A 14452-nucleotide genomic window follows, 5' to 3' on the forward strand; every position below is an offset into this window, starting at 1 on the left:
GTTTCATAATAAATGAATTGTTGGTTTTTGACACACAGATTAAGGAAAAAGTATTAAAAACATAAATTTAACACAATTTTCTATTTTTATCCCTAAAAAAGAAAAAGTTGATATTGTAATACCTTTTTAAAAGTTATTTGGTTGTCAAATGGTAAATTTGAAAAAAAATTCAATGATTCACTTATTTTGAAATACCAATAAATATCCCAGCAATTCGCTTATTCCAAAATGGAGGGAGTATATAGCAATCTATGAAATTCCGTAACAACAAACCAATTATTTTCTTATATTACGAATTGCAGTGTGCTTTTACGTGTACAAATGCCTCAACCATGATTTGGAATAAAAAACTACTATTTGTTTGTTTCTAACGTGATTGGTTTTTGTGGCGTTGGTTTTTGTGGCGCTATACTGTATGGATTCTTGGGTATATAATTTATTAGTGGTTTATTTGATACCTATCTGCTACAATTTTCCTCTCTTTGTTACCATTTTTCATTTATTAATGTTGAGAATATAATCAAATAATAATAGTGTTTCACGTGCTTGGCCCATAAAAGAGAATCAGGTCCACCGCGAGGGGACATGTTGGAAATATAATTAAATAATAAAAGTATTCTCTCTCTAACAACTTAAGCTTTTAGATGAGATGGTCACACACTTCAACAATTAATGTTCCTCCTTTCTGCAGGAGAGAACTTGGACACTGATCTTGCTGGAAGACAATGGTTATCAGACAAATAACCGGAGTGTTGTAATTTTGAAATAAGGCTAGGTTCGTTGCATATCGAGTTTCCCTTTATGTTTCAAGGAACTCATCCATAGCCTCCGGAAAAAAATCTCAGAGCAATCCCAGACAACACCCCACAGTTAGTCGAGAAAATTAAAGGAAAGATGTCTTTTAAGTCTTGTATGAAGGATTGGTGATATTGACCAACTTAAAGAGTCAAACATCATTAGAAAACTTGATTAAGTTAATTACGGACTTGATTAATATTTTCAAAACTTTCTAATCTTTTCAAAAATACAAATCAACCCATACCCCTAAACTTTCTAATCTTTTCAAAAATACAAATCAACTCACACCCCTTTTTAATTCAAATCAACCAGTCTCTCTCCTCTCTCTCTCGACAGCTTCTCTCAACTCTCTCCCAACCAACAGTTTTGTAAAATTCTCCCTTCAATCCCCGGCGACTTCAACCTCCGGCGAAAAATAGTCGGGTGAGTTCCCTTTCAACTTTCAACTATCAACGACGTGAAGACTTCTCCCACGACAACAACTTCGAGTTCTTCGTCATCCCATTTTTTTTCACAGGTAAAAAATTATGAAGAAACAGACACTACTGAAAAAATGTCAAAAAAAGATGGCAAAAAGCGACGGCCAACATCGCTTTTTTGGGCAAAAGTGACGGAAAGCCATCGCTTTTTTTCCGTCTCAAAAAGGGGTGTTGGTTTTTGAAAGCGACGGCCAACATCGCTTTTATTACGACGACCAGCATCGCTTTTAGGGAAATTTTTTTTTTTTTGTTATTTTTTGAAAAAGCGACGCTGTGCTTCATTTTTTGTTCTTCATGCGATGAACAAAAAACGACGGACATCGTCAATATATTAAAAAAAACTTTTATTTTCAGAAAAATTGACACTGTCCGTCGTAATTTAACCAAAATAAAATATTAATTATTAAAAAAAGCGACGTTGGTCGTCGCTTTTTTTTCTTCATAATGAATAAAAAGCGACGACCATCGTCGTTTATCTGTAAGGAAAAAAATTGCCATTTTAAAAAACGACGCAAAGCGTCGCATTTCTGGAAATATATTTTAAAAAGCGACGGATAAAAGAGACCTTGTCCGTCGCTTTTCTGCATTTTTTTTGCAATGCAGATATTTGCATTTTCTACATCCACCTGCCAAATAAATACAATTTAATATATACATCATGCAACAAACATTACTAATCATACAAAGGACTACATCATCAAAACATTTAAGTAATTCAAATCATCAATGCTTCAACAACATCTAAAACACTTATCCAATATTCAAAAACACTATCCAATATTCAAAAACACTTAACAGGTAATTCAAAAAACATTCAAAACACTTAAGTCTTTAAGCTTCTTAATTCAAAAGTTAAAAGTTAAGTTCAAAAATTAATGTCTAAAAAAAGTCTAGAAGCAACTCCAACTAACACTAAGGAGTAGTGTCAATAAATTCATCACTTTCTATTTCTTCTTTACTACTTGAATCGGGAGATGGAGAACGGTGACGACGGCGATTCATGCTAACCATTTTTTTCTTGAATTCCTCGACAGTCTTGCTCATGACTTCATTTTGAGCAACAGACTGTGCGAAGGCACGTGAAAGATTTGTAATTTGCTGCGACATAGCAGCAAGCTGAACACCGTCAATCGCCTCAGCCTAGTGCGAGGATCCAATACCAGCCCATCCAGCACGAAGACGTCGTAACTCATTTCGAGAACCAAATCCATAGGTTTTCCCCCTTTTTTTTCTCCCGCCACCTTTTCGGTCCAAATTTTATCTGACACCTCTTGTGTAGGCTAGGTTGATCCAAATTCAGACAAGTAGCGTATAAATTCATTCTGCATATTAAAAAAGACACATTAGTAAATTTTACTGAATTTTAAAAAAGATAAGGATAGGAAAGAATGTTGTGTTTCATGTCCTTAATTTCCAGTAACATTAAGAGTCAAAACAAGCAAAACACAAATCTAAAAGATAATTGTGGAATTGGATAGCAGCATAAATACAATGCACATAAGCTCCCTGCAAATCAGCTAGTAGGAATCTTTGGCAGAATAGTATCAAACATATATTATTTATGAACGAAAAGCACTAAGAAATTACTACAACGCTTTCTGATAATGATTCTTTAATAAGTATCTAACATGGCATTTAGGTTGTAGTTAATTATAAATTTCAGGTAGACTACCACGAGATTCAGAGTTATAATTACGTTGTACATCTATCCGACTACTAGAAATTATAGGTGAGAAAAAGTTGAGTGAAAATACTGAGGGCCACTCCACATTGTATGATGAAACACCATCACGCCATTATCAGAAAATAAAACAAAAAAAAAAAATAGATGTTCCATCTCAATGAAAAAAGGAATAAAAGCGCATATTGAATCACCACTGAATAAACACCCAAACCAAAAAATAAATCCTTGGAACCTTAAGAACGATACGGGTTACTTGTTAGTTGATAACAAAAGGTAGCCAATAGGAGAATGATATAGCTAATTAAATATAAAGGTATAACAGATTAAATTATAAATATAAGTCTTACATTGACATTTTCAGCCCTGGGCTCAACCCACACATTCGGGTTCGACTCATTCATTTTTTTCAGCAGATGTGTTCGTTTGAAGACCTCAAGTCGAGTCGGTTCGCGACCCAAGTCCTCCTACAAACAAAAAGGAAAATAAGCATAATCAAGTAATATTTAATGAACTTTATATAAACACATAAATTAAAAGCTAAGGTTACTACATACCATTTCTCGAACTATGACCCTGACACTTTTTGCACCTCCGATGTGCAATGAGCCATCTTTTAAACTGGCTCTAGCTTTCTTATTTTGCTTAGAGATTGCCTTATATTCAGGAGATTCCCAATAAATACACAAATCATCATATACGATTTTGAGAAGCCATTGTGCAACATTGCCTGTACGTCTAACACGTTCAAGCCAATTGCGTAGCTTTGCACCAGCATTCCTCTAAAAAATAGTGGACATAACTCTATTGTACTTTTTCAACCAAGTACACACACACACATATATATATATATATACGCGCATATACAAATATATATTACTATTAAAGTTAAGCAAATAATGATTAAATCTAGTATACCTTGAACTCTTCAAACATGACTTGTCTATGGTCTTCTGGAATCTCCGACCAACTGTGCCAAAGTTGTGAAAAAATCCTCCTAACGCTCTCTCTTACTGTCTTATTAACTTCTTTTGATGCGGGATGCCACCTGTAAAAGAACAAACTAAATATGTAAAGCACTTAGCACTGATGTTGTTGCTGTTGTTGTTGTCTAATGAAAAATCATCCTCTGATTTAACTATCTAGAAAAATGATCTAGTACACCAAAAGAATCCCTAGACAGACAACACTTACTGCAAAGCTGTACCTCATGTTACGCGACAGTACTGAAGTAACAAAATAAATATGTAAGCATGAATATTTTATTAATAAAAAATAAATTTATGAATTAAAAAATAAACTTATGTAGATCCATCAAGCTCGATGAAGACTCTACCAATCCTGTCCTTATCTCCGAGAATGAGACCAATCAAATGTGCATTAGTATCATCTTCTATAGGTGGAGGTGGAGATGCAGATCCAGATGCGGATGCTACTCCCGGAATTACCCAAGGTTCGTTAACTAGGGGAGTAAATGTCTGTGCATCAGAGTCAGAGTTGTCTCTTAGCCGCAATCCTGAGAGGTGGGGGGATGAATCACGAGGGGATGGAGTACCAGATGATAATCTCGAAGTCTATATCTGTAGGAGGCCTGAAAGTATGTGGAGCGGAATAAGTGCACACCTGTCGCTGCTTTCTAGGACCATGATAATCTACAGAATTACCAGTGCCAAATGGGACATAAGACCTCCCTAATGAAGAGGTGTGCATCTATGGCTGTGAAGAAAGCTGACCAGGAATATCATCAGGATTTATAGGCGTCCTAGATTTCTTTTTAGCAATTGACTTCGAATTCTTATTAGGACGAGGCCGATCACTGCTACCACCGGATACCATCTGCATGCAAGTTTACATTAAAACATATAAAAGTCAATTTGTATTCTACCAATAATAAAACATAAATTATGAGAGAAAAAACTTGAGAAGAAAATATTGTTCAAAAAGAAAATTTTACTCACCAAAGTTAAGAAATGGTGCTCTGGCCTAACATTTCATACAGATGGGATCATTACATCGTATCTGCTGTTTTGCATGATATTCTGCTAATTCATGATAGATTTCCTACCATAACAGACTTCTTAGTTAAAATTATTACTCTCAGAATTTCATAAAAAAATTAATACTATCAGCAAAAAGGATTACATTTCAGAGAATTAGAGCTGCGCTTGCATGCAAATTTGTTAGATTTTCATGGACATATATTCACAATGTCTTTACATGCAGGTCTTTTTTTTATCACTTGAGGGGAAGCTGAAACCTAAGTACACGTACTTGGCTAATGAACTTGGCAATGAAGTGCAATCATTGACTAAGTATCCCATGTACCTAAGCTTGTCGCCGGATCAGAGAATTAGGCCACGCCATATGTTTTTGGTTTCTCTAAAGAGGGCTCCCAAGGGAAAAATTTCCATTAAGTTCACTGGTCCCAACTGATAAATCTTTTATCAGCAGTGGGCAGGGACTAGATTGGACAAATATCTTGATTTTCGACAGAGATTGCTTCTAAAGGAACTTGCTAGAAAATACGAAAGACGATAACATGTTTGAGCTCACTGGTAGCAGATCTCTTCCCTGCATACTTATTATAAGGCTAATTTTCTGAAAGGATTCTATAGCACTTGGATGAAAGTTCAATATAAATACACATACCCAGGTAAGCAAGTATCTTTATTTATGTTTTCCAAAAGCTATTACAAGTACAACAACTTGTAATTGAACTTATATCCTAGATTAATGTAACATTCTTGGGGTCTGCATAGAGGTTCTTTTGACATTTTAATATCCGCTTCATTTCTTTATCAGTGTTCACCTCAACGTCCACAAATGTCTGTGTTTAACCTTTTTAGCACTATTTCTCCAGAAAGCATGGATATGCCCCCACACTAGTATACGCTGATTTTTGACATACCACACAAGCACACACTGTTTTTCTATGGATATAACCAGCAAATGCTTAGAACATGTTTTATTTCTTTGAACAGGTTGTTCTGATTCAGCAAAAGAAATAGTTTTGCAGTATGTTATACTTGATATGGGAGGTACACTAAGTATACAGCTTTGCAGTATGTTATACAGCTTTCATTCAGTTATACTCGACTATATTCACGGGATACCTACCACTTCCCACCAACAACAGATACCAGGTATACCAAGGTTAGGACAGATAGGAAAAATCACCTAATCTAGACATCTGAACCAAATCCACTTACATCCAGTTGCAAGCTTAATCTAGATATGGACACGACAAGAAGGTTCATGACTACTCTATCCACCTGTTCTCTTTTTGAAAAATTTGGAAGATTGGATGGTAGATACAGTTTGGAGAAAATATGAGGGGAAGCAGCAGAAAATGAAGGACCAGAGAAAATGGGGAAAAAATAACAAATCTAGAGAATGTTCAGCTCAAGGTTTGATTCCAAATGACAAGAGTTGTAACATGATATGACAGATTACCTGCAGATCGTTAATTGCTTGCTCCCTGGAGTTTTCTTTTGCCTGACAAGCACGTTTGATGCATCCAAAGCACAGCAGTCCCTACAAGAAACATAAGTAAAGGAAAAAAGTGAAAATCTATTGTATGATATAGTACCCGAAAAAGGCTCAACACGATGGATCCTAAAGCATGTGTGCAGTCAGAAGCAAGCCTTCATGCTTAAATACAAGATAAATGAAGTTTAAAGAATGACACAGAATGCAGGCATTCAAACAGACTGTAATCTTTAATAGCACACTCTATATGATGGAGACCTAGTAAACACACTTAAGATGTACATGGTCATGCAAACAAAAGATGTTTCAGATCATCTGGCAGACTATTAATAAGCATAACAGATCCCAATGTTTTCAATGTTGTGAGTACGCTAAATTAAATCACTCTGCTCAGTAGTTAGTACGTACTGTATGTGATCCGGTAACACATAAATATGTATGTACATTGCATCGATCTGCACAGGTGATCGAGATAACAAAAGGAAGCAAAGTTAAGAACGAACTTGACAAGAAAACTGGTCTCATTAAGGTATATATCACAGATATGATCAGTTGTCCTTCCTTCATGTTATATAATATCTAATACATTTATGCTTATATATGACTTGCAGGTTGACCGATTGCTATATTCATCGGTGGTTTACCCTCAGACCTATGGATTCATTCCTCGAACGCTATGTGAAGATAATGATCCAATGGATATATTAGTCCTCATGCAGGTAAATGAACAGGGCAAAGAAGGGACATAGCCTATTATTATATGATCGAAAACCTGAACAAAAATGTACTTTTGTCCAAATGGAACCTGTCCTCCCAGGTTGTTTTCTTCAAGCTAGAGCCTCTTAATTGCTCGTTTTTCATAACTATTTCTGTGAAGGATGATTAATTTTCTTGACTAATTTGTAAAGATTTTGGCTTAAAGGAGTGAAGAATTTGGTGCAGTACTCTTTCAGAGAATAAACTGGAAGGGGTTTTATTTCTCTCCCACATTGTGTAAAATAATGTGCTCCTATTTAAAGAATGATTATCACCTGTATACCCATTTTTAGCTGTTATTTACCTGCAATATATAACTCTATAGCTGACAGCTAGTATACAACAACAATCTGGTAGTAAAAACTATAGAGAACATTAATCAAAGTTGTAACTAACAGACGCATGAAAGCAAAGAAAGCAATAAACAGAGAAACAGAGAAAGCAACATGTACACCAGTAAGTGGAACTTCCTCAGTCAGAATATCCAATTCAAGCAACAAACATAGAAAGCAACATGTACGCTAGTAAACGGAGTTTAGGCTAAAAGGATAACTATAAAATAAAAGATAAAAAGTAGAACACCAGTAAATCTCAAAAAGCTCAAGCCTAAGCTATTACTAACAAGTCATCTCAGAAAACTCTTAACCAACAAAATACAATACACTAACTAGTGGTAATAAAAAAAATAACTAGCTAATCTATATTCTCTCAATCTTCCTCATCGCTTGTTTCACTTCCGTCATTCTCCCATTCTTCCTCATCCGTTGTTTCATTTTCATGGTCCCATTCGTCTTCCCAGAATGATTCATTTCCCTCATCTATTTCTTCCGCTGCATTTGCGATGTCAATGATCTCATCATCAGAAACTTCTTCTAATATGCGTTGAGGATGTTCTAGATTGTTTTCCAACTCATCATCCACTATTTGATCAACAACTGCGACTTCGTTCTGGTATGCCACATCTGACACATTCTCAAGCTCAATTCTCCCACAGGCTTAGTCTTTATAACCATCCACCAATTCGCTTTATCTCTGCGCAATGGATATGTAGCATAATATACCTGCATGGCATTGTGTGCAATGATAAAGGGATCATAACGATTATATTGCCTCGTGTGCTTAACTTCAATTATATTATGTTGTTGATTCACCCTGGTACCTCTATATGATGGATCAAACCACTTGCACCGAAGTAAGATGGATCAAACCACTTGCACCGAAGTAAAATTATCTTCTTTTTTGGCCAACCTGGATGTCTAACTTCTAATATCTCTTGTATGACACCAAAATATTCAATGATTTGGCCATTACCGTCAACATCACCTTCAACACACGTGCCACTGTTATTAGTTTTCTTATACTTAGAAACTTCTTCGGTTTGAAACTTAAAACCATTCACACAATATTTATCCATTGTCTTAATTTGAGTTGCAGGACCAAATGTAATATCTCTCACCAATGGCAAATGTTCGACGGTACTATGTTCATCCAAAACCTACATATCGTTAAGTCAAAATACAAATTTTATTAAATAACCTATACATAATTTTAGTAAATGCACATATGATCTATCATACTTATGTATTCTTTCAGCCAATCGAAAAAACTTGTATATATGGCATCATTACCCCATTTCCCAATGAATAAACTGTCAAGTATACATCAGTAATATTTTTTATTAGTGAAGTGTCCTAAACAAATTAATATAATTCGATAACATCACTAACACTTACTCAAGATATGGTTGAATCTCTGGACAATTGAGCAAAACATGTGTCGCAATAGATTTTCTTTCCATTCAAGTGAGAGCTCGCGTACAATAACTTTTAAATCCTCTACCTGGATTGTTAAAAATCAATATAGGTGGAAACATAGGATCACCATGACCTTCATCATTACGATTGGACCTATTTCTCTTGCATGGCACTTCATCTCTTAAGTAGTAAGAACAAAAATAAGCAGTTTCTTTTGCAAGATAAGCTTCACAAATCGATCCTTCAATCTTTCCCCTTTGCTTAATAGTTTGTTTGCACTCACCAATTTTCCTGCATAATTTTATCTTAGGTAGATAAAAGTAATTCTTTTAAGAAAATGATGACGTTAATTTAAAAAAATATACCTCTCTCCCGGATACATCCGCCTCGTTTGAACTGGGCCTCCAAGACGTGCCTCTTTTACGAGGTGAATTGGAAGATGCTCCATCACATCAAAAAATCCACATGGAAAGATCTTCTCCAACTTAATAGTGATGGCAGGAATATTCTGCTCCATTCTGTCCAAGCTACTCTCCAACAACTTTCCCAAACACAAATCTTTGAAGACCAAACTTATCTCTGTGATTGGTTTCCATATCCTCTCAGGAAGGTGACTAAATGCGATAGGAATCAAGGTTTCCATAAAAACATGACAATTATGGCTTTTCATACCAACCAGCTTCCCTTCTTCTATATCCGCTCATTTTTCTAAATTCGAAGCATAGCCCTCGGGCATCCTCAAATTCTTAACCCACTCACATATTTTCCGTTTCTCATCTAATGTAAATGAAAAACTGGCCTTGGGCTTAAACAATTTACCATTTTCTTTTTCCTTCAACCACAATTCCCTTCTCTTGCAATACTCTTTTATATCCATTCTAGCTCTTGAATTATCCTTTCTCTTGCCCTTAACATTCATGGCTGTATTGAATAAATTATCAAAATAATTTTTTTCAATGTGCATTGGATCAAGATTATGTCTTAGTTTATTGTCCCCCCCAATAGGGTAACTCCCAAAATATGCTTTGTTTGGTCCAATTATGTTCAACACCGTATCCAAGAAGTCTAGAAGGTGGACCATCTGTAACTTTAGGCAAATTAAAACTCTCTCCCAAATCTGATGTCCTGACAATAATGGAGGTGGCGGTTCATTCTCAATCTTATTATTTCTGAACGCATTTTTCATCCTTCTAAACTCGTGGTCTATTGGTAAGAACTGGTGATGACAATCAAATCAAGAATTTTTTCGGCCATACTTTAAAGTGAATACTTTGCTATTTTCCATGCAATATGAGCAAGATAACTTTCCAGCAGTCATCCAACCAGACAACATCCTATATACAGGAAAATCGCTGATAGTTAACATTAAATTGGCATACATAACAAATTTTTGCTTAGTTGATATATCATATGTCACTACATCTTCATACCATAATTGTAGTAATTCAACTATCAATGGCTAGAGATATACATCGATCAAACATTTTGGATTGCGGGGACCTGGAATAATACAACTTAGAAATATGTAGTGACTTGTCATGCACATTTCAGGTGGAAGATTATATGGAGTAATAAATACTGGCCAACAAGAATAAGGAGTGCCAGAATTGGAGAATGGTGTGAAACCATCTGCACACAATCCCAATCTAACATTTATTGGTTCACTAGCAAAATAGGGATAAGTTCTATCGAAGTTCTTCCAAGTTTCACCATCTGATGGATGAGACAACACACCTGATGACCTTCTATTTTCATGGTGCCATTTCATGTGTGGGGCAGAACTCATCGAAACATACAACCTCTTTAGACTAGGTATAAGAGGTAAATAGTGCATCGCCTTAATAGAAACCATCTTTCCACCGGGAGTCCGCTTATAATGAACATGTCCACAAAAGTTACAATTTTATAAATTAGCATCATTCTTATAGAACAACATACAACCATTTATATAACAATGGATTCTATTAGATGACAATCCCAACTTAGAAACCAATTTCTTTGCTTGATAAAAATTCTGAGGTATGTTCAACTCTGGATTTAATAGTTCACCCAAAAGGCCAACCATAAAGTCCATAGCAGCTTGAAAAATATTCCAATCAGATTTGATACTCAGTAATCTAACTGCAACAGATAAAGCAGAATGCTTACTCCCTTCACATAGTGGGTGACTAGCCTCTTCTAATTGTTGATAGAAATCTCTTGCTTCTTCATTGGGATCTTCTCTAAATTCTGTTGGGGTCCAATTCCATCCCCAATACCAAAAGCATCATTGAACATTTCAGGAATCCTATCCTCTTGTTGTACTCTATCGTGTTATACCCCATGTTGAACTCTAGCATGTTGAATCCTAGCATGTCGACCATGTACAAGCATGTCATATTCATCCATAGGCAAAGAATTATAAAATATACCATTCAAACCATCTCTTTCTCCGTGATTGACCCATACAAAGTATCTTGGCTTAAATCCATTCCGATAGAGATGAGTCATAATTATATCTGGTTGAAAAAACTTCAAGAATCTATATGAACTACAAAGGCACCTAACCACTCCATTTTTTTGAAATAGATCTAGTGACATCGCATGATAGATAAAACCTCTAACGCCATCAAGATATTGGGGTTTTAAACCACTAACATTTTCATAATCCATATCATACATCCACAGATGATGATCCATCTACAAAAATATAGATATTCAATAATATGCAACTTTACATTAAAACATATAAAAATCAAGTCATTAGTTCAAATATCAAGTGAATACACTTAAATCATTTCCAAGTAGCTACACTTATAAGCTTTTTCAAGTCATTAGCTCCACATTTCAAGTAGCAACACTTAAGCATTTTCAAGTCACAAGTCCACAATTTCAAATAGCTACACTTAACCTTTTTCGAGTCACAAGGTCACAATTTCAAGTAACTACACTTAAGTATTTTCAAGTCGTTAACTTCATATTTCAATTAGCTACACTTAACCATTTTCAAGTCACAAGGTCACAATTTCAAGTAACTACACTTAAGCTTTTTCAAGTCGTTAACTTCACATTTCAAGAAGCTACACTTAAGCATTTTCAAGTCATAAGTTCACAATTCTAAATAGCTACACATAATCATTTTCAAGTCACAAGGTCACAATTTCAAGTAACTACACTTAAGCATTTTCAAGTTAACTTCATATTTCAAGTTGCAACAATTAAGGTCACAATTTCAAGTAACTACCCTTAAGCATTTTCAATTCATTAACTTCACATTTCAAGTAGCTACACTTAAATATTTTCAAGTCACAAGTTCACAATTTCATGTAACTACACTTAAGCATTTTTCAAGTCATTAACTTCACATTTCAAGTAGCTACACTTAACCATTTTATAGTTATTAACATCACATTTCAAGTAGCTACACTTAAGCATTTTCAAGTCACAAATTCACAATTTCAAATACCCATTTAATTAACCATTTTCAAGTCAAGTTCACAATTTCAAGTAACTACACTTAATCATTTTTAAATCATAACTTCACACCTCAAGTGACTATATTTAACCACTTTCTAATTGGTAGTTCACATTCTCAATTGTAATATAAGTCAGATGATTCAATGAATTTAATAAAGCTAATAGGTAGATGTGTCGCATGTCCCTCTCACACCATATAATCATCATAAAATCTATGACTTTAAAAGCCTTCTACAACAAATAATTCCACCATTACATTACATATAAAGACTTCATTGTAAGAAAATAGAGAGAAATAAACTTACCTTTGTTTGGCCTAATTGAAGTGAAAGTGACAAGCGATCGTCTAACGCAATCACATCATCAAGTTTTCTCTGCTTTTCAACCAGGCTTTTTGTCAACACAACATTAAATAAGGTCATTCTTTGAAGAATAATCTTTGGGATTGAACTAAAAAAGGGTTTTTTAAATGAAATAAGCAAAAATCATTAACATGATTCATAAGCGGAAATATTATGCAGACTATTTTCCTATTATTAACTAATGATTATGAAGTCCCAACACTAAAGACACGCATAATACTGCCATAGCAGTCAATCCAAATATTAACGCAAAATGTCGCTTGATGAACTAGTGTTTTTCAAATTAATACTTAAAGTACATGACATGGCACCAGTACTTTCAGGACCACTAATTCACAATACCAGCAGCATACAAAATAGTGAAGTAAAAACAACTAGTAGAATGAGATGTGTTACTATCAATTGCTATCAAATGTTGCAGAACTCTAAAGCCAGCAGCCACACAACTAGTGCAGTCAGTATAATCCTCAAAATTCGACCAAATACCTTTGATGAGAATATGATTCCTTTCACTTGCATTATTTTTTAGTTATTTTAAATAAATGGAGAAAAAAGGAAGTGTCTAGAAGAGGTAAAAGAACAAAGGAACCTTCTAGCTTGTAAATACCCATTAAAACCCAAATATAGAAAACAACAATAAAGCTCATTCTTGCAATTACAGTAAAAAATTAGGTGAAATGTTAGGAATATAGATCGCGCGTTGTTATGATTAAGGACGGATGAATGAATAGATTGCCACATTGGTAAAGCTTTTAAGACCCATTTCTTTCCTTTCCTCTTAACTAATTAAGGCAATATATTTATCTCATTACTCAAGATCTCAAGTTGTGTTAAAAGATTCTTGACCTTTTTCAAAACTGAAAAAGAGTGTAATCTTCCAATTTAACACGTTTCCCAATTTTGGCGGAGGGAAATAGAATAAAAATGAATAGGGATATTTATACTTCTCAATTTATACTTCTCATCTCTTACTTTTTCTTGCATAAACTTCCACTAAAACAGACAATTTCAACATCATGAATATGCCAACTGCTAAAAGAATATCAGGAATATTGCTATATATGTATGGTTATGCAATACCAATATTCTATTTCTAGATAAACGGTTGAGTGTTTACCATTATTTTGCTTCTTCCCTTGTGAAAAAACACTAAGAGCCTTTGGATAATATTAAAATATGATCAAATCAGTTTTTAATTTCTTTTTAAATTTTTTTAGGTGTTTGATAAAATTAAAAAAATACTTGAAAAACCAAAAAAAACTGATTTGGAGGAAACCATACATAAAGAGGAAAAAATTAACACAGAAACCTTACCTCTTTTTGACTGATCGGAAGAGAGACACACGCAGAGGAAGAGAGAGAGAGATACGCGGAGGGAGAGAGAGAGAAAAGAAGAAGAAATGGGGGGAGAGAGAAGAGAGGAAGAGAGAAAGAAAAGGGGAAAGTGGAGTATGTTACCCTAATATGGGTTGATTAAAAGTTTGACTAAATCTCGACGACAAATTTCAACGTTGGCCGTCTCTTTTTAAAAATTTATATATTTAATTTATTTTTTAAAAAATATAAAATTTATTTATTTATTATTAAATTAAAAATATTAAATATCGACGGCGAACGTCGCTTATCAAAATAATAATTTTAATTTAGTTTAAACAAAAGCGACGTTGTCAGTCGCTT

At 34.5% G+C, this 14452-nt stretch overlaps 1 protein-coding gene and 1 long non-coding RNA gene across 14 annotated transcripts; one reads left to right on the top strand and one right to left on the bottom strand.

The window, feature by feature from the left end:
• Positions 1–1142: 1142 nt before the first annotated feature.
• On the bottom strand, positions 1143–14243 carry LOC107847621. 13 transcript variants are annotated; one of them, XM_047399435.1, is made up of 10 exons: positions 14090–14243; positions 12719–12803; positions 11106–11304; positions 8937–10291; positions 6412–6492; positions 3877–4006; positions 3515–3740; positions 3309–3427; positions 2547–2599; positions 1143–1292 (listed from the first exon to the last, which is right to left on the bottom strand). In XM_047399435.1, the coding sequence occupies exons 4-9, from the start codon at positions 8999–9001 to the stop codon at positions 2558–2560; spliced, it is 663 nt and encodes a 220-aa protein (XP_047255391.1). In that variant the 5' UTR covers positions 9002–10291; positions 11106–11304; positions 12719–12803; positions 14090–14243; the 3' UTR covers positions 1143–1292; positions 2547–2557. The 13 variants fall into 13 exon arrangements, 8 of the variants coding, with proteins under 8 accessions (XP_047255391.1, XP_047255396.1, XP_016547476.1 ...); XM_047399440.1 differs by lacking the exons at positions 1143–1292; positions 8937–10291 and adding exons at positions 4582–4794; positions 4917–5019 and having other exon boundaries at positions 2018–2599; positions 14090–14242; XM_016691990.2 differs by lacking the exons at positions 1143–1292; positions 8937–10291; positions 11106–11304 and adding exons at positions 4582–4794; positions 4917–5019 and having other exon boundaries at positions 2018–2599; positions 12719–12787; positions 14090–14242.
• Positions 5443–7200, top strand: LOC124888621. Its single transcript, XR_007047111.1, has 3 exons — positions 5443–5611; positions 5940–6976; positions 7059–7200. It is a non-coding gene; the product is annotated as an uncharacterized LOC124888621 (long non-coding RNA).
• Positions 14244–14452: the final 209 nt, after the last annotated feature.

The sequence above is a fragment of the Capsicum annuum genome, chromosome 11 (genome assembly GCF_002878395.1).
Source record: "Capsicum annuum cultivar UCD-10X-F1 chromosome 11, UCD10Xv1.1, whole genome shotgun sequence".
Classification (NCBI taxonomy): domain Eukaryota; kingdom Viridiplantae; phylum Streptophyta; class Magnoliopsida; order Solanales; family Solanaceae; genus Capsicum; species Capsicum annuum.

Coding starts and splice junctions, on each gene's coding strand:
- LOC107847621 (XM_047399435.1), bottom strand. CDS start 9,001: ATGGAAAGAAAATCTATTGCGACACATGTTTTGCTCAATTGTCCAGAG. Junction 4,007..6,411: donor AAGCAATTAACGATCTGCAG/GTAATCTGTCAT, acceptor GTTCTTTTACAG/GTGGCATCCCGCATCAAAAG. Junction 2,600..3,308: donor CCAGGGCTGAAAATGTCAAT/GTAAGACTTATA, acceptor TTTAATATGCAG/AATGAATTTATACGCTACTT.